Below are 27,021 nucleotides of genomic sequence, written 5' to 3' on the forward strand. Positions count from 1 at the left end.
CTTCTTGTGTATTGTATTCAACTGTAAAAGACTGCTGCACAGGGGAAAAGTTCAGCACTAAAGAAGATGGATGTTACCTTTGTCTTATTCATCATCTTGACTTGCTTAAAACATAGCCTTCATACCTGAAAACTTCCTACACAATTGCCCACAACAAAAGAAAGAAGTTAGGAGTGAAGAAAGAGATAATACTACAACATAATTTACTCAGTATTGAAAATAGAATGGACAATGAAGCTTAAACGTGCCAGAGAAGCACTGGCTCTTGCTACACCAAAGATAAATCATTCAGCTGTGCAAATATGTACTTTTTTTTTTTTTAAACCGGCTGTATCTCACCAAGGCAGGGTGGCCCAAAAAGAAAAACAAAAGTTTCTCTCTTTAAATTTAGTAATTCATACAGGAGAAGGGGTTACTAGGCCCTTGCTCCCAGCATTTTAGTCGCCTCTTACAACACGCATGGCTTATGGAGGAAGAATTCTGTTCCACTTCCCCATGGAGATAAGAGGAAATAAACAAGAACAAGAACTAGTAAGAAAATAGAAGAAAACCCAGAGGGGTGTGTATATATATGCTTGTACATGTATGTGTAGTGTGACCTAAGTGTAAGTAGAAGTAGCAAGACGCACCCGAAATCTTGCATGTTTAAGAGACAGAAAAAAAACACCAGCAATCCTACCATCATGTAAAACAATTACAGGATTCTGTTTTACACTTGCTTGGCAGGACGGTAGTACCTCCCTGTGCAGTTGCTGTCTACCAACCTACTACCTACAACATGCTTTATGTATTTTTGTTTATTGTGGATTAAAGCTAAGACTGAACACCTTTTGTAGAATGTTATACAGTACTTATATTCATTTCCTAGGAACTGAACACCTTCGTAACCAACAGAATTCTTGCTCAGTTTACCACTGTTACTACCACGTCAGATGTCAAACTTGGCTACTGCTTCCATGGCCAGTAAATTACGTCTCCATTAGCAAGTCTTGCTCGTGCTTTATGACCACTACTACTAGCTCCTCTGTTTATGTATAAAATTCATAAAGCCCATAGTCGGTGAAATATTTGAAGTACAATTGACTCATGAAATCGTAATGACACGATTGCAAACAAACCATACCACGGGTGGGGATAGAACCCATGATCAGTGTCTCAAAACTCCAGACCAAACTCCATTTGTGGTCACAGTGGCACCCATGCTAACCTTCCTATGGTGTAGAAATATACCTAGTTGAATGAATCTTATTGTGGCTAGCTGGCCCAGTGGCTAACGCGACAATCTGGAGTTTTGAGACTCTGATCACGGGTTCTATCCCCGCCCGTGGTATGGTTTGAAGTACAGATATCCAGATATTGATGTTTCATTTGTGAAATCCATTGTAGTCAGCACCAGATAGGAAAGCCTGTAGATATTACCAGAAACAGTAGCCAGTGGTAGAGCTCATGACTAGCACACACTTGGCCTCAGGTTTGAAACCTTCCATTCTTGGAACAAAGTTTGATAATATTGGCATAACTTAATTTTTAGTCTGTAAACTAAAGATCAGATTCTCTGTTTGTCAGTCATTAATATTATATGTTTTCAGTTTCTAAAATTATTATATTTAAGTATTTTATGTACTATAGCATTGTACAAATATAGAGAAAGGCTTTACATTGTGTGTTTATAATGTTCAGTAGTCTATACATTTCAGAGACATTACAGTTACTCTGGCAATTTATATATAGTTTTTACTTGACACTTTCAAGAACTTCTGCTTACATTTTTTTATTTTTTTTCCTTTAAAACTTTAGATGTCAAAATCTACTTGTCTTTGTAATGTACACCTACCATTCGACTTACAAGCTTGGTTCCGACCAACTGGTCATAAGTCAAAATAGACACAAGTCGACTCTTACTACAGAACTCATGAAATCGTAATGACACGATTGCAAACAAACCATACCCCGGCCGGGATTGAACCTGCGGTCAGAGAGTCTCAAAACTCCAGACCGTCGCGCTAGCCACGGTCTGGAGTTTTGAGACTCTCTGACCACGGGTTCAATCCCAGCCGGGGCATGGTTTCTTACTACAGAATATCAACATCACATTTTTGTAATGACGTTATTTTATTGTTTTATTCTGGTATTTCATTTTTTATATTGCTTTTTATGCTGTTAGTACTGTATTTTATACTGTAAGGTTTAGGATAAACACTGTGTACATCACAAACCATTGTTAATTTCCCAGAAATTTGGCATACAAAACACGGTCGTAAGTCGAGTGGTCGTATGTCGAGCAGGTTGCAAGTCGGATGGTAGGTATATCTTAGGAATGTAAATAATATTTCAGCAGAATTTTCGTTGCTTTCAGCACTTCGTAATACATTTTGCATATTTTAGTTCGAAGAGGTTGAAAATACAAAATAGTTGAATTAATTCCATTTTGGCCCTTTCAGAAACAACAGACCAAAGTCAGTTGCAACCAAACTTGAGTGTTTATGACGTAACGGGAAAGAAACCACTGAAATCTTTCTTCCAGCCAAGTCAAGTAAATTGGTAAGGTTTTTTTTTTTTTTATATTTTTAAGATTTATTGTCTCCTTAGTTGCTGAATTATCCCCTTGTTTGTATTACTTGCTGCTGCTGCTTCTCATAATTTTCCTTGAAGGGGTTGCCTTGATGCTGGTTGAAGGTCTCTTGATCTAAGGAGTTAGAGCTATCCTTCCCTTTCTTGGATTAAATCTGATTACCTGTCATTCCCTAGGCACTGCATGAACATTTTTTTCCAAGAATATAACTACGTAATGTATAAAAATCTCCCCACTCAGCTCTCAAGGAATGCTTTCATATAAGTTCAATATAGCCCACTTGCCTAATAAACAATCAAGTTGCTTAAGTTGATGCAACTGGACATTATTAGTGCCTTTTAACTGCGTTACTGTTCTATTATGTATTTTTGTGTGAAATTTTGTTTACTCTGAAACATGCACATACAAAATATCAGCAATATAGGCTTTGCTCAAAATGAAAGTGCTAAAACAAAATACATTTTATTTCTTTATGAACTTGCAAGCCACTGTGACACTTGTATTAAGCATATAATACTTATAAAGGAAGTTGATAGAGAATGTTGTATAAACCAAGATGGATGGGAGGTTGGCACAAAAGGTATCAAGAGGTAGGTTTATAATTCAGCAAGTTTGTGTTGAATGTGTTAAATCAAAATGGAAGGACAAATGTCTTATGGTTTTGGTATGCTGTTTGAGCAGAGCATGGAAATAATTTTTTTTACAAGTACAGTGGAACCCCGGTTTTTGTCTTTAATCTGTTCCAGAAGTTTGGCCAAAAACCAATTTGTTCGAAAACTGAAGTAATATTACCCATAAGAAATAATGTAAGTCCAATTAATCCATTCCAGATACTCAAAAATATAAACAAAAATTACATTTTATAGAGAGTAACTATAGTTTTATATACAGAAAACAATGAGAAATAAATAAAAATCACTAATGAAATGGATAAATGAACATTTAAAACACTTTTACCTTTATTGAAGACTTGTTGGCATTTGGAAGACAGCGAGGAGGGGAGAGGGAGGATAGGTTCTCTACTACCACCCTTTACCACAGTCACTACCACCATCACAACCATTACATCCTCTATTACCATCCCTACCACCCTCTACCACCATCACTACCACCCTCTACCACCATCACTACCACCCTCTACCACCATCACTACCACTATCGCTACCATCCACTACAACAACCACCACCACCATCAGTACCACCCTGAGTAAGAAAGGCAGACTGAGTCACAAGCTATGAGTGGCTGCGTCCCGCTAATAGGCGGACACATCTGGTACGGACAATTTCAGAGTGGATGTACAAAAACTGTGGAAATTTCGCCGAGAAAAGTGGTTGAAAACTGAACTGTCCAATAACCGGACTGGACGAAAACCAGGGTTCCACTGTATATATGCCTTCAAAGAGGGAGGTTAGGAAGTATGGTTCAGTCAGTTCTTCAAATGTAGTTGGGATGTGATTTGGTGGATCAACATTTCAGTAGAGTACCTGTACTATTCAAAAACACGCTAAAGTGAGTGAAGTAGTTTTTTTTTTAATAGCCCTGGTTTGGGGTAAGAGTTTGTTATTAAAAAAAAAAATATATACTTATTCTCAGTTTAAGGCCTGTGCAACCTTCACAAAAAATTGTGTATTATTTTGTCAGATACGATCAAATATTGTGGTCGGAATTTTTCAGGTTTGTATTAAAAAAAAAAATTCTTTTCAGGAAGCCACAGTGGACAGATGATGAAGCAATATTTGCACGCAATATTACCAGTGAAGTTCACTTCTATAATGCCAATGACCTGCAAACTATTGCTGAGAGGAAAATTATTCAGAAAGTTCGATCATTCAGTCTTTCACCATCCATCAACAACCATTATGTAATCTTTTTTGTACCTAGTAAGTATTACATTAATAAGTCTTACTTTCATCATCTATTTTGTCTTTTAGTACCATTTCCATTTTTTATATAAATTAAACCTGGACAAGGCTAAGAATTAGGCCTTATTTCCTGTAATATTATCTTTAAAAGATAATCTAGATTGAAACTTTTATAAATAGATAAAATGTCAAAGTTGTCAGTGATTGATAGTTATATTGGAGTGCTTACATATTCTGTATTATGGGTCTTGTCTGTTTTATCCTGTAGTACTTTTTAGGGTTTGCAGTAAGGCATTGCTTGCTTCAGATTAGGATCCTGTTTAGTGAAAAATTCTGCAGCTTTACCAATAGCATGGAGGTACTCACTTAGCTTCTGCAGTGTTAATTTTATATCATCAGGTTCAGCCATATCCTCCTCTTCTTTCTTGGCTGAGAATTGAACTACTACAGCAATTTTTCTACAGTTTATTCTTAGTCATTCTATGCTAACGATTTACTTATGTCGTACATATTTTTGCCAACTTCAGCACTCGGTTTTTGCCAGAGTCACAATTTCCTGATTCTGACATCTTACCAAAGAAAAAAAAACAGTTATTCACCGCAGAAGGCCATAAATTACCCCAGCCTGCATTTATGGTTGACTGGGACATGTCATCCCTTGACACCTTTAAGTGCATCTGTGTTGCCTGATTTCCACCTGAACTCTGGTTTTCCAATCTTGGAGATGTTATTCATTGTTTGCAATGAGTTTTCTATTGCATGTGTAATGGCATTTAAATTGTCTAACTCTTTGATCCAGTAGATGTATCATGCTGTATTCAGTGGTAAAAGCACAACCTTGACATTTTGGTCCAGGGACTTTTAAGACTGAAGGATGACTCTTAAGAAACAGGACTTCAGTCATCCATACTGTCATGTTAGACTGCCAGATAACAGGCAGGCAAGTTCTATTTTTACCTTTTAATGCATTGGAATTTTCTGCACAGTAAATAAGTAGACTTGTACTTGACATCATTTGGTGTACTTGCATATGGATTCAAGTGAAGTGCTCAGTAACTGCCCTGAATTAAATTGCAAATTTTTCTTGCTTGTTAAATAAAAGTTTTTAACAACATTACCTTCCAACATAGCCCTGTTTTGTCAGCATTAGGTAGTTGATCAGGACTGTAACCATTCTTAGAATTAATTTCTGTAGTCAGCAGGATAACAGCCAATGGTTACTTGATCATTTGATGCTCTCTTGCCACTAAATATTATGAAGTCATTTGCACTTTTTAAAGCTTTCAAGCCATCCAGCACTTCATATGCACTATTGTGATGGCTGTCTCTTCTGAGTTTTAAAATACGATAGAGCTTTGTGCCTTATTATCTGAGCACTAACTGGGACCCCTTCAATTCATTAACTTTTCTGTCATATTTAGTTATATTGACCTCTTTAACATTCTTTTGAGTCTTCCATAGTTTGTGCACTTATTACACAAACTTACTTTCTTCTCATTTCCTTTAATTGTATAGATGGGCAATTCATTTGCAACAAAAGTACAGGCAGTTTTCAATACATGTGCTCCACCTCTAAGCATTTCTAAAGCTTCTACTTTCTTCAATACCTTCCTAGTTTCATGCTCCTTCATCTGAGTAACTCCAACATCACTAATATTGCTCTTAGGTGTCCTGGAGACTGTAAAGGGTGACATAAATGTCCAGAATTGTTTGATAAACAAAATGTGTAGTACCTCGATTATACACATGATGCTTTGGACACCTTCGATGGGTAGTAACAATATTTTACACATTAGCTGATTGTGTGATGCTTCATGGAGCATAATATCAAGATTCTCCCATTCTATTTATTTTTGTGTTTTCCCTTTTTGAATTGTATTGCAATAACTTGAGTAAGGTGCAGTCAAATTGTAAAAGAGTTTATTACATACAGTATTAAATATAGCAGCATTTTTCTAAATAGTTTCCAAGACTAGATGCATTATAACTGCCTAGTAGAATGGAAAGCTTTTAAAGTAATTAAAGCTTGAAATTACCCATTAAGTTATTACCTGGAGTTTACCTGGAGAGAGTTCCGGGGGTCAACGCCCCCGCGGCCCGGTCTGTGACCAGGCCTCCTGGTGGATCAGCGCCTGATCAACCAGACTGTTGCTGCTGGCTGCACGCAAACCAACGTACGAGCCACAGCCCGGCTGATCAGGAACTGACTTTAGGTGCTTGTCCAGTGCCAGCTTGAAGACTGCCAGGGGTCTGTTGGTAATCCCCCTTATGTGTGCTGGGAGGCAGTTGAACAGTCTCGGGCCCCTGACACTTATTGTATGGTCTCTTAACGTGCTAGTGACACCCCTGCTTTTCATTGGGGGGATGGTGCATCATCTGCCAAGTCTTTTGCTTTCGTAGTGAGTGATTTTCGTGTGCAAGTTCGGTACTAGTCCCTCTAGGATTTTCCAGGTGTATATAATCGTGTATCTCTCCCTCCTGCGTTCCAGGGAATACAGGTTTAGGAACCTCAAGCGCTCCCAGTAATTGAGGTGTTTTATCTCCGTTATGCGCGCCGTGAAAGTTCTCTGTACATTTTCTAGGTCGGCAATTTCACCTGCCTTGAAAGGTGCTGTTAGTGTGCAGCAATATTCCAGCCTAGATAGAACAAGTGACCTGAAGAGTGTCATCTTAATCATTGTTTTGTAAGGTGTTTATTTAATTTTCTCTATTTTCTTTGCAGGTATTCAGGGAGCTCCGGCATATGTCCATCTCTATCGCTATCCAAATTTCAAGGAAGCTTCTAATGCCTTGGCCAATAAAAGTTTCTTTAAGGTATGGAAATTATATCTTTCTTTCTTTCAACACACCGGCCGTATCCCACCAAGGCAGGGTGGCCCAAAAAGAAAAACGAAAGTTTCTTTTAAATTTAGTAATTTATACGGGAGAAGGGGCTAATAGCCCCTTGCTCCCGGGATTTTAGTCGCCTCTTACAACATGCATGGCTTACGGAGGAAGAATTCTGTTCCACTTCCCCATGGAGATAAGAGGAAATAAACAAGAGCAAGAACTAGAAAGAAAATAGAAGAAAACCCAGAGTGGTGTGTATATATATGCTTGTACATGTATGTGTAGTGTGACCTAAGTACTAGTAGAAGTAGCAAGACATACCTGAAATCTTGCATGTTTATGAGACGGACAAAAGACACCAGCAATCGTACCATCACGTAAAACAATTACAGGCTTTTGTTTTACACTCACTTGGCAGGACGGTAGTACCTCCCTGGGCGGTTGCTGTTTACCAACCTCCTACCTAGGTGGAAATTATATATATAATTTTTATAAACTGGCCATCTCCCACCAAGGCAGTGACCCAAAAAAGAAACACTTTCACCATCATTCACACTATCACTGTCTTGCCAGAGGCACTTGGATAATTTACCATTTATCGAAGAGTGAGGAATTAAGTTATATTCTTATACATCATGCAGTTTTGGACATGTTCTCTTGGACTCGGGGCCCTGGAAGAATCGCGCCATCTTATTTTGGGTAATTTGTAATCTGTTGCTAGGGTAGAATACCATGAAGAACAAGAATAATCTACCTGACATTGTATAAGAGTTGGATGTAGGGTCTTCAGTGCCTGAGCAGTTACACACCATGCCCATCTATAGAAGAACTTAACCTGGCATTTTTATTTCTTTCACTCTCTCTCACTCTCACTTCTCTTTCTCACTGACTCTCACTCATTCTCTCTATTTTTCACTTTCTCTCTCGCTCTCTTTTGCTCTTGCTCGCTCTCTCTCGCTCGCTCTCGCTCGCTCTCTTTCGCTCTCGCTCTCTCTCGCTCGCTCTTTCGCTCTCGCTCTCGCTCTCTCTCGCTCTCACTCGCTCTCGCTCTCTCTCGCTCTCGCTCTCTCTCGCTCTCGCTCTCTCTCGCTCTCGCTCGCTCTCGCTCTCGCTCGCTCTCTCTCTCGCTCTCTCGCTCTCTCTCTCGCTATCTCTCTCGCTATCTCTCTCTCGCTATCTCTCTCTCTCTCTCTCGCTATCTCTCTCTCGCTATCTCTCTCTCTCTCTCTCTCTCTCTCTCTCTCTCTCTTCCCCCTTCCCCCCCCCCCAGTATTTACTGTTAACCCTTAAACTGTCCAAACGTAGATCTACGTTTTTACGCTTAGCACTCGGACCTTTATTTTCCTCCAAACGTAGATCTACGTTCGGAGCGCAATGCGAGCGAACATAGATCTACATTTGGATAGCTTAAGGATTAATTCAGCTGACATGCACGGATTAAACAGTATTGATATTTCGCCAAAATTACCATTGAGACAGTTCCTCATTACACTACGTTAAAATTATTTACACCTAGTTTTACAAATATTTTATTTTTTATGCCTCTTAAATGATGCACACAATTACTGTAGTACACATTTCACATTATTAGCAGTGTTTCAATGTCAAATCATAATTTGTTGTTCTTCTATTTACTGGGTCAAACCATTTTGTTTCAAGTACAGTTGGTTTGTTGCATTATAATTAGCTCATTCAAGGGTACTTTCAGGTAGATAGTCTCGTTACTGGTTTGCTCTCTTATTAATTTAATGTCAGAAATTATTTCAAGTAATTTTTTTTTTTTTTTAATTACAGGTCGACACTATAGACAGCTACTGGAACAAGTCATCAACAGCATGTTTGCTCTTAACTGCTGCTGAGATGGACAAGTCAGGGCTTTCATACTATGGTGAACACATGCTTTTCTACCTTAATACTCGAGGAGATTCAATAAGGGTCACAGTCTGTAAGTGTGGTATTTTTTACTTAGCTTTGTTTGTAGGGATGCAGTTGCTTCATTGCAAGCCTTTAGATTAGCTTTTGTAGTCTGGCTGTCCTATTTACTGTAGTACCTTTGAATCCATATATGGAGTCAGCCCCTATGTCATTGCCATGCTCATTCTATTTTTGTACTACCTTTTAGCTAAGAAAAGAAGGAGGGGTGTTAATGTTGCAGTTTAAAAACTGTAGTGTAAAGCACCCTTCTGGCAAGACAGTGATGGAGTGAATGATGGTGAAAGTTTTTCTTTTTCGGGCCACCCTGCCTTGGTGGGAATCGGCCGGTGTGATAATAAAATAAAAAAAAAAAAAAAGGCTTTCAAGTATCCATGTCCCTACATAGGGGGTGAGCGGTACCTTGATGCTGGTGAAGAGCTCTTGGTTTGTGATTCAATGATTTAGAGCTACCCTCTCTTTTTCTTGGATCAGTCTTGATTAACTTCCTTTCCTCAGGCACTATATGACCTCTTAACACATTTATGGCTTCCACATACTTATAATAATCTAACATGTTAATGGCTCATCTGGGTGTCCATTTTCCATATGTGACTCCTAATTGTAGACCCTTTGTGAAACAATTTATCCTTTTCTATCTTGTCAGTAGTCCTTGATTATTTTTTACTTTTGTTATTCCTCCCAGTGATCCTGGTTACTACAACCCAGTTTCATACCATGCCTCCTATGCTGGAAATGAACTATTAAGAATTGTAAAATAAAAAACACAGGAAAGTAAAGACAAGGATCAACTGAATATAAGTAGAAATGTATAGAAGTGGTTCAGGGAAACCGGCAGGCCGGACTTGAGTCCTGGAGATGGGAAGTACAGTGCCTGCACTCTGAAGGAGGGGTGTTAATGTTGCAGTTTAAAAACTGTAGTGTAAAGCACCCTTCTGGCAAGACAGTGATGGAGTGAATGATGGTGAAAGTTTTTCTTTTTCGGGCCTTGGTGGGAATCGGCCAGTGTGATAATAAAAAAAAAAAATATAGGATTCAGATCAGGCTTACATTTGACACACTTATGACAAGTGAAGTCGGTAGTATTGCCCTTTAAGTTTACTGTCTACCAGCCTGTTGCCATTACTTTTGTAATCTATCCACATAGCATATTTGCCTTTCAGCTCCAGGATCAACCTAGTGGCAATCTTGTTCACATGAAAAGTGTATAGAAAGAATGAACATTACCCCTCCTCCCCCCCCCTTTCCAAAAACACATACTGTTTTGTACAAGGGAGGAACTTAGATAAGATGCAGAAACACTGGGCAGTAGTAACAAAAAAATAAAAACTTGTGGTAGCCTGATATTTAATGTGAAATATTTTATTTTCATTATGTATTCAATTCAGCCAAATCTTTCTGTTGCAGCCAAACCTGGAAATATTCACTCAGTGGCATGGTGTCCCAGTGGACAAGAATTCTTCGCAGTATATGGTACAATGCCGTCCAAAGCCACACTTTTTAACCAGAAATGTGAAGCCATTGCTGAGTTTGGTTCAGGGGCACGAAACACTGTGCTTGTTAATCCAGTTGGCAATATTGTGTTAGTAGGTGGATTTGGTAACATTGCAGCTAGATATGAGGTAAGCTGTGTTAAGAGTTGATGTGTTTAGTGTAATATAATTGTTTTACATTTTTTCAGCTGTGTAACATCTTCATTCAAACAATGCCGATGGATGTGTCTTACGCCTTACCCCAAAACATTTTTTATTTTTCTATCATTAGCTTGGAGGTATTTGGATGTGCATCTAATATGTTATACAGTGGACCCCCGGTTAACGATATTTTTTCACTCCAGAAGTATGTTCAGGTGCCAGTACTGACCGAATTTGTTTCCATAAGAAATATTGTGAAGTAGATTAGTCCATTTCAGACCCCCAAACATGCACGTACAAATGCACTTACATAAATACACTTACATAATTGGTCGCATTCGGAGGTAATCGTTATGCGGGGGTCCACTGTAGATTGGCCCATTCTAAGACTTACTCTTGTGACTTTTTCCATATCTTTGATAGTTGTTTTTATGAATTTTTTAGTCTCAATATTGTTCCTACTTGCGAGTGATTGCAGGTGATAGGGAAACAACCAGGACTGCACTGTTTTTATATCTCGACTCCTTCCACTTGGAATAAAGTAGGGGTATCTGATTGGTTACTGGAGGGTGGCAAAGAGTTCCCCTGTATGCTAGAAGCAGTGTCAGCAATTTCATGTGCCCTGAGATCGGGTGCTAGAGCCTCTCAAATTCACCCTAAATGTGGACCCCAAATGGGGCTTAGAATGCTACAGGGTTAATGTATTAGTCTAAATTGGCTGGGTTTATCCAGATGTAATTAAATTTTGATGTTTTATCATTCATGTATACGATAGTTTTCAAAGCAAAAATTTTCTCTAGCCCTCTTGCAAGTGAGACACTACATGCTGTACTAACCATTGCTTCTGATGGAGAAATACAAATATTGTAAAACCTATCACATATTCTCAGCCTTTGTCACAATTTAGCTTATACCGCAGCCAAAGCAGTTTAAATGGTTTCTTCATTTTCATGTAATTGTCACAATATACAGTGGAACCTCAGTTTTCGTGATAAATTTATTCCAGAAAGTCTGGTGAAAACCGAATTGTACGAAAACTGAAGCAGTATTTCCCATAATAATGTAAATCCAATTAATCTGTTCCAGACACCCAAAAATATTAACAAAAAAATACATTTTATAGAGAATAACTATAGTTTTACATACAGAAAACAATGAGAAATATAAATGACTAATGAAATGGATAAATGAACATGTAACATCACTTTTACCTTTATTGAAGACTCTTGTTGGCGTATGGAAGACGGCAAGGAGGGGAGAGAGAGGAGGAGAGGTAAGTGTTTGGAAGGGAAATCCCCCTCCATTAAGGACTTCAGGTATCAAGGCCCTCTTGGGTTACTTCCCTTCTTTGTCTTTTACTGGCACTAGGACCAGCTTGTCACTGGACCCCTGTCTCACAAAAAATCTGTCCAGAGAGGTCTGTTTCTGACATCTCTTTAAGATCTGCCTAAAATGAGACAAGGTATTGTTATTGAACATGTTGCAGACATGGCTTGCAACAGCTTTGTTAGGGTGACATTTCTGCACAAAACTTTGCAACTCATTCCACTTTGCACACATGTCCTTAAAAACTGAAGAAGGCACATTTTCACAATGCTCACTCAATGAGAAACAAAGCCAGACTGAATCAGAACGCGTGGGATGCTTTGTGTGGGTGCACGCAGGCGGACACATTTAATACAGTGGACCATTGTCAACTCTATGAAAACCAAGCGGATGTATGAAAATGGACAAAATTTTGACGAAAAAAGTCATCGAAAACCGTATCTTACCAAAATCAGGGCACACGAAAACTGAGGTTCCACTGTACGGTATAATAAAATCACTTTGATCTTTACAGTAATATCTACGTGTGTGTTAATAACTGTCCTCATCTTCCTTTTTTTTCCCCATTTTTTGCTGGAATGTATTATAAAATTATGGAAAAATATTGCAGTGAATGAAGATTCACCTATCAAGTGATTTTTCAGCAGTTCAACCCATTCATTAAATGGGGACTGCCTGTTCAGTACTTCCATGTGTGGAAGTTAAGTGTGAAAGGAGGACAATAGTAGGTAGAGACAAGTAAAAGTAAAGTAAAAATAAAATAAGAGTATTAATTTAGTGTAGAGTTAGAAGAGGCCAACATTGATGCTGCAGTGCACATAAAAAAAAAAAAAAGAATTCTTACCTGAAGAAAAACTCTTTACTTTTCCCACAGTGGTGTTTCTGTGAGTGACTTTGAGGCTGATTGGTTGTAAAAAACAAAACCATGTTTGATAATCAAAATTTTGTTTTGTTGCAGATGTGGGACATATCAGCACGCAAGAAAATTGGCGAAACAGAATGCTCCGACAGTACATATTTCAGTTGGTCGCCATGTGGGCAGTACTTGCTTACAGCTACTTGCTCTCCAAGACTAAGAGTTAACAATGGGTGTGTATTAAATAACCATTTTTTCTTTTTTTTAATTCGTGAGTCTATTTTTACGAAATTAGTTCTGTCCAGAATTTTTATTCTCTTTACACACACAAATTTTTACTTATCAAAGAAGAATATTTTACGCTAGCTCAGAAAATCCAGATCATAGGTGATTGTTTTTGGCAGATAAGTTAAGTGCCCTTTTGTCTAACACCCATGTAGCAGTTTTAAGACTGGGAAGCCAGTCTTAAAACTGGCAGATCAATTCACTAACCACTGTACTAAGCCAGCCTAATAAGATTTGCTCAGCTGCATGTTTTTCTATACACTATAGAAAGGTGAGCATCTCCCCCACGGACTACAATTCAGTATATACAGACAAATCTTGCCAACATGGCTGTGGTCAGGTCTGGCTCAATTCCCTTCAGTCATTATAAATGACTTGTGAATTCATAAAAATACGCTTATAGAGGGGGTTGTAAGAGAAGTGAATGCTCGGGTGTTGGCAGGAAGTATGGGGTTAAAAGATAAAGAATCTAACACAAAGTGGGAGTTGTCAGTTGCTCTTTGCTGATGACACTGTGCTTTTGGGAGATTCTGAAGAGAAGTTGCAGAGGTTGGTGGATGAGTTTGGTAGGGTATGTAAAAGAAGAAAATTAAAAGTGAATATAGGAAAGAGTAAGTTGACAAGGATAACAAAAAATTAGGTAACAAAAGATTGGATATCAGATTGGAGGGAGAGAGTATGGAGGAGGTGAATGTATTCAGATATTTAGGAATGGACGTGTCAGCAGATGGGTTTGTGAAAGATGGGGTGAATTGTAGAATTGATGAGGGGAAAAAGGTGAGTGGTGCACTGAGAAGTGTGTGGAGACAAAGAACTTTGTCCAAGTAAGCAAAGAGGGGAATGAATGAGAGTATAGTTGTACCAATGCTCTTATATGGGTGTGAAGCATGGGTGGTGAATATTGCAACAAGAAGGCTGAAGGCAGTGGAAATATGTCTGAGGGCAGTGTGTGGTGTGATTATAATGCAGAGAATTCGTAGTTTGGAAATTAGGAGGAGGTACGAGATTACCAGAGGGCTGAGGAGGGGTTGAGGTGGTTTGGACATGTAGAGAGGATGAAACAATATAGAATGACTCTGAGTGTGTTTAAATCTGTAGTGGAGGGAAGACAGGATACGGGTCAGCCTAGGAAAGGTTGGAGGGAGGGGGTAATGGTGGTTTTGTGCGAGGGGCTTGAACTTCCAGCAAGCATGCGTGAGCGTGTTAGATAGGAGCGAATGGAGACAAATGGTTTTTAGGACTTGACGTGCTGTTGGAGTGTGAGCAAGGTAACATTTATGGAGGAATTCAGAGAAACCGACAGGCCGGACTCGAGTCCTGGAAATGGGAAGTACAGTGCCTGCATTCTGAAGGAGGAGTATTAATGTTGCAGTTCTATAACCGTAGTGAAAGCGCACCTCAGGCAAGACAGTGATGGAGTGAATGATGAAAGGTTTTCTTTTTCGGGCCACCCTACCTTGGTGGGAGACGGCCGATGTGTTAATAATAATTATAAGAAATAGTTAAAAACAACTCTGGGAATGAGTGCAGTACAGTGGCTAGCACTGGACTGCCATGGGTTGTAACCCACCTGTTCTGTGAGTTACCAGGTAATGTTTTCATTTTATCTCTATTAAGAAGCTGCAAAAAAACAGATCTTTGCTGCAATGGCAAGTTTTGGAATGCAATGTGTTTTAAAGCTTAATTTATTGTTTGTTTAATATACCACTGGCCTGGAAGTAGAAAAACTTGAAACTCATCAGTGGTAGTATACAAATTCATATTTTTCTAACATAGTTCCTCTTGAAAGGAGACACTCTTAGAAAAGTATGAAATGGTATACCTCTGATCTCTAATTCCCAGGCTGGCTCTCTTCTCTCTCTTTTTTCTCTCTTCTCTCTCTTTTTTCTCTCTTCTCTCTCTTTTTTCTCTCTTCTCTCTCTTTTTTCTCTCTTTTTTCTCTCTTCTCTCTCTTTTTTCTCTCTTCTCTCTTTTTTCTCTCTTTCTTTTTTCTCTCTTCTCTCTTTTTTCTCTCTTCTCTCTCTTTTTTCTCTCCTCTCTTTTTTCTCTCTTCTCTCTCTTTTTTCTCCTCTCTTTTTTTCTCTTTTTTTTCTCCTCTATTCTCTCTTCTCTCTCTCTTCTCTCTTCTCTCTCTATTCTCTCTTCTCTCTCTATTCTCTCTTCTCTCTCTATTCTCTCTTTTCTCTCCTCTCTTTTCTCTCTCCTCTCTTTTCTCTCCTCTTTTCTCTCTTTTCTCTCTCCTCTCTTTTCTCTCTCTCCTCTCTCTTTTCTCTCTCTCCTCTCTCTTTTCTCTCTCTCCTCTCTCTTTTCTCTCTCTCCTCTCTCTTTTCTCTCTCTCCTCTCTCTTTTCTCTCTCTCCTCTCTCTTTTCTCTCTCTCCTCTCTCTTTTCTCTCTCTCCTCTCTCTTTTCTCTCTCTCCTCTCTCTTTTCTCTCTCCTCTCTCTTTTCTCTCTCTCCTCTCTTTTCTCTCTCTTTCTCTCTCTTTTCTCTCTCTTTCTTTTCTCTCTTTCTTTTCACTCTCTTTTCTCTCTCTCCTCTCTCTTTTCTCTCTCTCCTCTCTCTCTCCTCTCTCTTTTCTCTCTTTCCTCTCCTCTCTCTTTTCTCTCTCTCCTCTCTCTTTTCTCTCTCTCCTCTCCTCTCTCTTTTCTCTCTCTCCTCTCTCTTTTCTCTCTCTCCTCTCTCTTTTCTCTCTCTCCTCTCTCTTTTCTCTCTCTCCTCTCTCTTTTCTCTCTCTCCTCTCTTTTCTCTCTCTCCTCTCCTCTCTTTTCTCTCTCTCCTCTCCTCTCTTTTCTCTCTCTCCTCTCCTCTCTTTTCTCTCTCTCCTCTCTCTTTTCTCTCTCTCCTCTCCTCTCTTTTCTCTCTCTCCTCTCCTCTCTTTTCTCTCTCTCCTCTCTCTTCTCTCCTCTCTCTCCTCTTTTTTTTTTTTTTTTTTTCCAGGGTTTGCAGTTAAGGATCCTAGCTTTATTGACAAGCTATTTACAGGTTAGGTTCCTACTTTTTGGCAACTGCTCCTTTACCTCACCCAGCTCATTTTAGCATTTTTATTGTTATGAGACTCAAGTAGGGAACAGGATGAAATTGGAGCCATCTGTGGGCCAGCATTTTCATTTGATCAACTGACTTTATCTCGTTGACATCATTATGCTGTACGAATGTGTTCGATACTCGAGTCATCCTGGGTATATATGATCTCAGATGGAGTGATGTTCTGGAGAAGGGGTACAGCCAGAGTGAAGTTGCTGCTTTCTGCCCATTTTGTGGCATAAAAGCTTGTTTCACGCTGTCCTCGAAGTGGATGCAAGTGTAGTGGTAGTCAAAAAACTGTCATTTGTCTTGAGATTATTGTCTCGAGGATCTTACCAGTGATTGACAGGAGTGACACTGGTCTGTAGTTGTTGATTTCTGCTCTGCTCTTCTTTTTTGTGAACAGGGACTACATTTGCCTCTTTCCATAGAGAGGGCCATTTACACTGTACTAGGCAGTGCTGAAAGATGCGAGTTAGAGGTGCTGCTAGCTTGTCTGCACATCTTCTCAGCAATCTTGGGCTCAACTTGTCTGGGCCCGCAGCCTTTTCTTGGTCAAGCGATTTAAGAAGGAAATGCACCTCCTCCTGCCTTATTGTCACCACTGACAGTTTTGACACAGTTCTTGCAGCTAGCCAAGGAGGGTCCCTTACTGGATCAGGAACTTGCATTTTGGTAGCAAAGTGTTCAGCAAAGAGGTCCGCCTTCTCTTGACTACTAGTAGAGGTGGTCCCATCCTGTCGATTTAGAGGTGGAATGAGTTCATCAGGCAGATAACCTTGTCTGTCCTTGACCAGGGACCACCAGGTTTTGGAGCCTACCCTACCTGATGCTAGATTTCTTTTAGCGTCCACCTCCCATTTAGCAATGGCCCACTTTTGAACGTCACCCATATGCCTACAGGCTTGCCTGTTCAAGTTCCTGTTATAGGTGGTAGGATGTCTCTTATACCTTCGCCATGCTTTGTACTTAGCAATAGCAGCCTCTCTACAACGAAAGCCAAACCAAGGCTGATCTGTAGGCTTCGTCACATATTGCCGGTGAGGAATGTCTTCTTGTTGTAGATTAAGGATGTGTCCAGTGAAGGCTTTAACTTGGTTGTCAACATCCCCTTGGAGAAGAGCATTCCAATCGGTGGTGGCGAGCTCAGAGCAAAGGGCTGGCCAATTACCTCTTTCCCATAGCCAGGTTGTGCGTGTGGACTCCTCACCTCGTTCTGTTGGGATCTTAAGTGTCGTAAAAACAGCCTTGTGGTTACACGATCCAACATAGCCGAGGGGTTGACAAGTGACTATGCCTTCTGCCAGATCACTCACTACTGGGTCAAGGGAGGAGCCAGAGATGTGAGTAGGGAAACACTCTCTTCTCCTCTCTCTCTCTGTCTTTATGGTTCAACCTCTCCTGAATATCATAATAATATATATGTACTTCTTTCAATGCACCGGCCATATCCCACCATATGTATGTCCTTTTTATTTTATTAACACATTGGCCGTTTCCCACCAAGGCAAGGTGGCCCGAGAAAGAAAAACTTTCACCATCATTCACTCCACCATTGTCTTGTCAGAGGCATGCTTACACTACAGTTATAAAACTGCAACATTAACACCCCTCCTTCAGAGTGCAGACACATGTACTGTCATATATAAAAAAAAAAAAAATCTGCAGTTCAACATAAACGTGTCTTTCAATAATTGCCTTTATGAAGAAATCTAAAATTTATCTGTCAACTATTCTGGAAATACTACTTCTGTTATTGAATTGAAAGCTATTATATCTAGATGATGAACAATAGATTAAAATTGTTCACATAAAAAAATTACCATTTTTCATATTTGATGTATTTGCTGAAACTTTCAAATATTTCCAGGTATAAAGTATGGCATTATACTGCTGTCTTACAGCATGAAGAGTCCATACAAGAGCTCTTTGCTGCTCATTGGATTCCAGACCCAGAAGCTGCTAAGTCCTTCAGAGTTTCCACCACACCTGTCACTGGTATAGAATCCTCCATGGTTGCTGGTGAGTTGTCCATACAATTTGAGTTATTAAATTAAATGCAGTTATTTGGCTCTTAAGTGAACTAAATGGCTGGATAAAGAAAGCCCTTTCTGATTTATTAACAAATCCACTTCATCTGAACACTGGTCCAGTAGAAAGCATCAGTAGAGTGGACCCTTCAGAAGGGGGTGTTTTGATGCAGATGAAGTACTCTTGATCCAAACTTTGACCTTCCATTTCCTAAGTACTGTATGGTCCCTATAGGTTTAGCACCCCATTATGATTTTTTTTTTTTTTAACAAGTTGGCCGTCTCCCTCTGAGGCAGAGTGACCCAAAAAGAAAGAAAATCCCCAAAAAGAAAATGCTTTCATCATTCAACACTTTCACCTCACTCACACATAATCACTGTTTTTGCAGAGGTGCTCAGAATGCATGTACAACAGTTTAGAAGTGTATACGTATGAAGATTCACAACATACCCCTCCAAACTGCCAATATCCCAAACCCCTCCTTTAAAGTGCAGGCATTGTACTTCCCATTTCCAGGACTCAAGTCCGGCTATATAAAATAATCGGTTTCCCTGAATCCCTTCACTAAATATTACCCTGCTCTCACTCCAACAGCTCGTCAGGTCCCAAATACCATTCGTCTCCATTCACTCCTATCTAACATGCTCACGCACACTTGCTGGAAGTCCAAGCCCCTCGCCCACAAAACCTCCTTTACCCCCTCCCTCCAACCTTTTTGAGGATGACCCCTACCCCGCCTTCCTTGCCCTACAGATTTATACGCTCTCCATGTCATTCTACTTTGATCCATTCTCTCTAAATGACCAAACCACCTCAACAACCCCTCTTCAGCCCTCTGACTAATACTTTTATTAACCCCACACCTTCAACTAATTTCCACACTCCGAATTTTCTGCATAATATTTACACCACACATTGCCCTTAGACAGGACGTCTCCACTGCCTCCAATCGCCTCCTCGCTGCAGCATTTACAACCCAAGCTTCACACCCATATAAGAGCGTTGGTACTACTATACTTTCATACATTCCCTTCTTTGCCTCCATAGATGACATTTTTTGTCTCCACATATACCTCAATGCACCACTCACCTTTTTTCCTTCATCAATTCTATGATTAACCTCATCCTTCATAAATCCATCTGCTGACACGTCAACTCCCAAATACATTGTATCTGAAAACATTCACTTCTTCCATACTACTACTACTCCCCAATTTGATATCCAATTTTTCTTTATCTAAATCATTTGATACCCTCATCACCTTACTCTTTTCTATTTTCACTTTCAACTTTCTACCTTTAAGGGGGCTACAGGGCAAATTTCGTAACTCGTTTATTTACCGTCCGATTTTCTCCAGTTTTGGTGCACAAGACAAAGTGTTCTCACTCTTTCTCGAAAATATTTATAAAAAATATACCTCAAACAACAACTGAGAAAAGACTGATTTACTGAAAATGCCCTTGATGTTGATGTAACTCTTATATGCGGCTACGTAAGGTGGTTTGGACACTTGGTGCCGAGAGAACAATGCTAATACTAATTCGGACCGTAAGATTTCCCTCTAAATACCTTATCGTTATTTCACAAAAAAATAAAGTTTGTTAGTATCTGGAATATGGCAAAAAAATCTGCCCTTTACTCCCACATAACTCCCGAAGTATTTGGAATATTTCCAAAAATTCTACGGTCAAAATAAGAGAAATCATTATTCTACAGTATCTGTGAATATTATTCCATTTAATTAAGTAATAAAGGACCCACATCAAATTATAGGTGAATAAGTTACTTCCGAGATATCGGCCGGGAACGCCGGCCGGCCCCCGTCTCAAAAAAAAAAAAAAATTTTTTCGCGAAAATCGCGTTTGTTTGGGTGTATTTCTTAGTAAACTGATGTTCTAGTGCAGTTAGCCTCTAAACACCGTTTTCTCTTACTCAGAGACGACAGAGTGACCAGTTACACTTTTATATCGAAATATTCCCGATAATCTCTGGGCCATATTATGGTCTATTTTATTCAGTCTAGAGTATATAACATGTTTGTATGTTATTTAGAGTGTTTATTATATCATATTAGATCAATTCTGATAGACAAATAAGCCGTAGAGTTGATATATAAGCTGATATAAGCGAAATAATGGGTGATTCCTGGCTTGCACCTCGGGAGCAGGAACACTGCTGAGCGTTCCCGTCTGGTTCCCGGTAGTCGCTAAGTCTGCCGATAAGCTCCACCTACTGTTTTATGATGCCAAATAGTCAGTTATTATATTAGAAAGAATAATGCAAGAAAAGGCGATAAAAAACAAGAAAATAACTCCAAAAAATATATAGGCCGTGAGCAGACTCGGTACCAACATCGCCGTCACCATACCTGATATAAATGACTATAATTTCTTGTAGAAACGTCGTAGAACATTCATTCTGGTACCATTGTGTTGCCAAAGAGTTGAGCTATTTTTCAGTATATATAACTCAATTTCCATATTTTTTCGATTTTTCGGTGAGCGCGCGCGGAAAATTGCCCGCCTCCCCCCTTAAACACACTCCCAAATTCGAGTATGAATATATGAATATAGCAATAAATTCAATGGAACACTGGCAGTATGTGTAAACAGATGGTTACTTTAAGCTGACAATTTTGAGGAATAATGAAATATTATAATGGAAAGTACTGTCTTGCCTTTCACCCTCCTTAGAAGACGGCTTGACTCAACCATGGGAATGTTAGAAAACCTTGATTTTTTTCATACTGATGATTTACATAAAATGCAGCCAGCAGCTACTACATTAGGTGTAAAACATCCTTTCAGACTTACTTTTTTTTTCCCCACATCGATTGATTCTTGCTAAGATAAGGTTAACCGAAGAAGTTAATACATTTGCCTTCACTCAGAACTGTGCATGCAACACAGTTTGATTCTCCAAATTACAGCATTCCCACCCTTAGTGTGCAGGCACTATAATTCCTATATGGTACTGAGATGCTTGTAAAATTAGCTTTCTAGTGGCAGTCTTTAGACCTATGGTTTCAGGAACCTGGTACATGATATATATACCAACAGAGTGTAGCTCTTTTGTAACACTAGAACATTTTATTAAGAAACCCCTTCAATTTTGGAAACTTTATCAATCTAATGATTTGGATTGAAAACTCCCAGGAGTTAAATATTTCCTGTAAAATTTGTAATGGTGTACAAGTGTCTTTTAAGGTCAATTTATTTTTATAGAGGGCTCTTGCTCTATGGAATATTTTAAAATACACAAATAACCCTCACACACATAGGAGGAAGAGACTTACGAAGACGTTTCGGTTCGACCCTGACCATTAACTAGTTTAGGTCTAGTTCATGGTACAAGTTGGACTGAAACGTTATGTTTTTCTCCTGAAACGTTGTCGTGTTTTTCTCCTGAAACATCGTATTTTTCTCCTGAACCGTTGTCGTGTTTTTTTCTCCTGAACCGTTGTCGTGTTTTTTCTCCTGAAACGTTGTCATGTTTTTCTCCTGAAACATTGTCGTGTTTTTCTCTTGAAACATTGTCATGTTTTTCTCCTTAAACGTTGTCATGCTTTTCTCCTGAAACATAGTCGTGTTTTTCCCCTGAAACGTTGTCGTGTTTTTCCCCTGAAACGTTGTCGTGTTTTTCCCCTGAAACGTTGTCGTGTTTTTCCCCTGAAACGTTGTCGTGTTTTTCCCCTGAAACGTTGTCGTGTTTTTCCCCTGAAACGTTGTCGTGTTTTCCCCCTGAAACGTTGTCGTGTTTTCCCCCTGAAACATTGTCATGTTTTTCTCCTGAAACGTCATATTTTTCCCCCATGTGCAGGTTATCTGTGTATTGTTCCACTCATGGTATTGTGCTTTTTATTTTTTCTGAATATATTACAAAGTTGTGTGCATTGATTTTATATCATTTTTCATAACAGCATCAAAACAGAAGTACATCCTTCCAAGTCAGAGAGGAGCCAAAGGTCCTGTTGGTTTGCCAAATACTGAGAAGAAGTTCCTCAGTGAGGTGGATGACCCAACAAAGAATGAGGGTAAGTCTTTGTATTTTTATTTCAATAGATACCAGTGATGAAGAGAGCTAGTCAGTAATACTCTTGGATTTCTTATTCCAAGTTTAAATTTTAAATTCTAAACAAGCTCTAAAATGCTAAATGGCCAGATATGATGAAAACTTCTTATTCTCTATTTTCAGAGGGTTTGTAGATTAATATTGTTGCAAAGCACAATTTATGTTTCACAGTATTTGTCAACTATTTATTATATTTGGTAATATTTGCTATTTATTATGTTCAGTAGCATCAAGTATTAGTGAGTACATAAACAGGACACCATTTAGGTAAGAGAATTTACCTTTCTAGACATTTGGTAGTGAACAGGTAATTTAATCATTTGCCACATTTGTATCTACTGTTTTCATGCCCCTCCCAAAAGTAATGCTTCCATGATACTTACTTCTGAGCGACGCGTTAGCCACTGGGCCAGCTAGCCACAATAAGATTCATCCAAAAATGCACAAAAGCATTTGTGGTCACAGTGGTGCCCATGCTAACCTTCCTATGGTGTATAAATATACCTAGTTTGATGAATTTTATTGTGGCTAGCTGACCCAGTGGCGAATGCATCGGTCTGGAGTTTCATGACTGATCACGGGTTCTAACCCCGCCCATGATATGGTTTGTTTACAATTATGTCATTACGATTTCGTGAGTCATACATAGAACATGGAATACCTACATGACATCATGATTTGTACCTATACATTTTTCTAATAATATTCATATTAACGTACAATTGATTTAAAAAAAAATTAGGCACAAATATTTGGAGTGTGGAATAATCCTGGCAGTGTTAATATTTGCTAAAGAGGCATGTTAAGGGTTGGATGTATACAGTGCTGTACAGTATGAAGCTACATGTATTAAAGATAAATGAAACTTCAGAAGGCCTGTTAGCCCATGTAAAGCAGTTCTTACCTACACATTCCCAACTTTTAACAAAGTATCTGAATATAATGAAAATAATAATTAGTAGTCTTCAAGTTGGGTATGCTGTTATGCCCACATTTCACAATATTTACTCTTGGAAAAAACACAAATGCAGTATGGTATGATCCTTTATTGATGTTTTGGTTACACAATGGGCTTTACAAGTCACAAACAGACCTATCTGGGGAGAGAGAGATATAGATAGATAGAGATAGATAGATTTTTTTTTTTTTTTTTTTTTTTTTCAAAAAACCGGCCGTATCCCACCGAGGCGGGGTGGCCCAAATGGAAAAATGCAAGTTTCTCCTTTTACATTTTGTAATATATACAGGAGAAGAGGTTACTGGCCCCTTGCTCCTGGCATTTTAGTCGCTTCTTACAACACGCATGGCTTACGGAGGAAGAATTCTGTTCCACTTCCCCATGGAGATAAGAGGAAATAAACAAGAATAAGAACTAGAAAGAAAATAGAAGAAAACCCAGAGGGGTGTGTATATATGTGCTTGTACATGTATGTGTAGTGTGACCTAAGTATGAGTAGAAGTAGCAAGACATACCTGAAATCTTGCATGTTCATGAGACAGAAAAAAGGACACCAGCAATCCTACCATCATGTAAAACAATTACAGGCTTTCGTTTTACACTCACTTGGCAGGATGGTAGTACCTCCCTGGGCGGTTGCTGTTTACCAACCTACTACCTATAATATATATATCTATATATATATTTTTTTTTAAACAAGTCGGCCGTCTACCACCGAGGCAGGGTGACCCAAAAAGAAAGAAAATCCCCAAAAAGAAAATACTTTAATCATCATTCAACACTCACCTCACTCACACATAATCACTGTTTTTGCAGAGGTGCTCAGAACACAACAGTTTAGAAGCATATACTTATAAAGAGACACAACATATCCCTCCAAACTGCTAATATCCTGAACCCCTCCTTTAGAGTGCAGGCATTGTACTTCCCATTTCCAGGACTCAAGTCCGGCTATATAAAAATAACCGGTTTCCCTGAATCTCTTCACTAAATATTACCCTGCTCACATTCCAACAGATCATCAGGTCCCAAATACCATTCATCTCCATTCACTCCTATCGAACATTGATGTCTTTAGTAGGCTAATGACAGGTTGGACAAATATGTGGGGCTGACAAGAGGTTGGATTTGAGAAGGACCTGTCTAGCATGGGCTAGTGGGCCTTCTGCAGTGTTCTTCCATCTATGACCTGTTGTTATGCAGGGTAACAGTGAAGAAGGTTCCTGAGAGGAGGTTCAGCTATGTTGTAGCAACTGTTGTTACGGTTGAAATTGTTGAATATGCAGATGAGTGATGATTGAAAGATTCTGCACCTCTGAGTGTCTGGGTTTTTTTTTTTTTTTCTTGGCAATGATTTTTGCATCTATGTAATTAAATGATTGTGGGAATTTCGGTGTAAAACATAGGTGTTAGTTGTCCGTATTGCTGGCATATTGGTGTTCAGAAATAGGTGTTTGAAGGTCTCGCAATGTTTTTTCCAATTTGGGTTGCAGTGGTTGCAGGGAATTATGTATACCCCTGCAGAGGATTGAAACTGTTGGTGTTTTTGATTGTAGTGGATGTAGTGATAGTTACTTGAATTCAGTGTCGGAAAGAATGTTGATGTTTGATGTTGTTAGGCAAGTTGAAAATGTTATGTGCATGGCATCTGCAATTTCTGATAAAGTGACGAGGATAGTGTGGCTTAGAAAATACATCGTCTCTCCCCAGGCAGATCTGTTTGCAAGTTGATAAAGCCAACTGTTTGGGCAAAGCATCTGTAATGGTTCTCATTATACTGCATTTGTCTCTGTTGTGTCAATTCTTTGTGCCTCATGACTCATGAAATCATAATGACACAATTGCAAACAAATCATACCACGAGTGGGGCTTAAACCTTTGATTAGAATGTTGTAAAACTCCAGAGTGACACATTAGCCAGTGGCTGACATGTTGGTCTGTAGCAAAGAGCTCTTAAGTCTCTCCTTGTACCTATATTTATCTATTCATAACATCTTGCTACTAATGCAGCTTTAAATGAGGTGAGGTGTAGGTCAAATCTAGTGCAATGGAAAATTCTGGCATTGTTTAGTAGTAAAGCCCAGCTTCATTATATGAGAATGTAGTAATTACCTTATTCATGCCCCTTCATTTGATGCAGTTGCTAACTGTTTGCTGTCATATCACTAGCTTTAATGTTTTTGTTTTATGTTAAAACATTGTCAAGATATTAATATTAGTAAGATCTTTTTGTAATATATGATACACTTTTTGCTTTTTATATGTATTAATCATTTTATATCTGTACATGCAACTTTGGATTCTGAAGAACGGTTTCATTTTATATTTGTAGGAGCTCCTCAGCTCTCAAAGGCTGCATTGAAAAAGAAGAAGAAGAGAGAAGCAGCTAAGAAAAAGCGCGAAGAAGAGGGAGAAGCTGGCAAAGGAGAAAAAGGAGGAAACAACTGGAGAGAAACCGCTGGTCAAGAACCTCCCGTGCCAGTTAAAGCTGCACTGCCAGTCAATTCGTTTGCCGCATCCATTGAGCTGACTGGAGATCCCGAGAAAGACAAAAAGATTAGAAATATTAAGAAGGTAAATGTGCAAAAATTTAGCATTTAGTCTTTGTTGTGCAAACTGAGAGATAATGGGTTAAGGGAAAGGTAAACAGGGAAAGATAAAAGTTTGCTTGAATGGAGTAAATATTGTATGTTCACAGAGGAGCTGTGAAGTAAAAACGAACATGTGTGTGTCTGGCAAATAAGAGTTAAGGAGAGGGAGAAAGAAAGCATGTGATGGAGCAGTAGAGAGGGCTGTAAAAAGAGGAGAGAACAATAGTGCTATGAAGAAGCAATAGAATGAGCTGAGGGGGGGGGGAAAGAGAAAGATGGAGAAAGTGAGAGCAATGGAGCAATAGTAAGAGAGGGAGGGAGGGAGAAAAATAGAGAACAATAGCAATCGTTTAATAGATTTGATATTCGACAATGAAGAAAAGGGGAGTGAAATAAAAAAAAAAATGGTTGACAGGTTGCACTATCATATACAGTGGACCCCCGCATAACGATGGCATCGCATAGCGATTTTTCCGCATAACGATTACTTTTATCGCAAAATTTTTGCCCCGCATACCGATTAAAAACCCGCATACCGATTTTCGTCCGAGACGCGTCCAATGTGCCCTCACATGTGCCGGCCGTCCCATTGTTTACCAGCCAGCCTCCGCGGTAACATCCAAGCATACACTCGGAATATTTCGTATTATTACAGTGTTTTCGGTGGTGTTTCTGGAAAATAAGTGACCATGGGCCCCAAGAAAGCTTCTAGTGCCAACCCTGTGGTAAAAAGGGTGAGAATTAGTATGGAAATTAAGAAAGATTTTGAAGGGTTTGGGGCTAACCCTGAGAAGCCTATGCCAGTTGTGGAATCCATTGTGCCTACTTCAAAGATTAAGGAAATGTGTGCAGAGTGGTTTGAACTGCAAACCTTTATAGATGAAAATCACCCTGACACAGCTGTTGCAAGCCGTGCTTGTGACTATTTCAATGACAATGTTATGGCCCATTTTAGGAAAGTCTTGAAGAAACGGGAGGTACAGAGCTCTATGGACAGATTTGTTGTGCGACAGAGGTCCAGTGACTCTGAAGCTGGTCCTAGTGGCAT

At 39.2% G+C, this 27,021-nt stretch overlaps 1 protein-coding gene across 2 annotated transcripts in view; it reads left to right on the plus strand.

The window, feature by feature from the left end:
• The window catches only part of LOC128689218 (eukaryotic translation initiation factor 2A), a 44,820-nt gene that overhangs the window by 10,471 nt on the left and 7,328 nt on the right, over positions 1 to 27,021 (plus strand). For both annotated transcript variants that reach the window (XM_070086280.1, XM_070086279.1), the window contains exons 4-12: positions 2,442 to 2,541; positions 4,278 to 4,453; positions 7,158 to 7,249; positions 9,059 to 9,209; positions 10,604 to 10,818; positions 13,115 to 13,245; positions 18,192 to 18,343; positions 22,273 to 22,386; positions 25,715 to 25,956. In XM_070086280.1, the coding sequence (XP_069942381.1) occupies positions 2,442 to 2,541; positions 4,278 to 4,453; positions 7,158 to 7,249; positions 9,059 to 9,209; positions 10,604 to 10,818; positions 13,115 to 13,245; positions 18,192 to 18,343; positions 22,273 to 22,386; positions 25,715 to 25,956 (1,373 nt within the window). The remainder of the gene's footprint in view (positions 1 to 2,441; positions 2,542 to 4,277; positions 4,454 to 7,157; positions 7,250 to 9,058; positions 9,210 to 10,603; positions 10,819 to 13,114; positions 13,246 to 18,191; positions 18,344 to 22,272; positions 22,387 to 25,714; positions 25,957 to 27,021) is intronic.

This window comes from Cherax quadricarinatus, chromosome 18 (genome assembly GCF_038502225.1).
Source record: "Cherax quadricarinatus isolate ZL_2023a chromosome 18, ASM3850222v1, whole genome shotgun sequence".
Lineage (NCBI taxonomy): Eukaryota > Metazoa > Arthropoda > Malacostraca > Decapoda > Parastacidae > Cherax > Cherax quadricarinatus.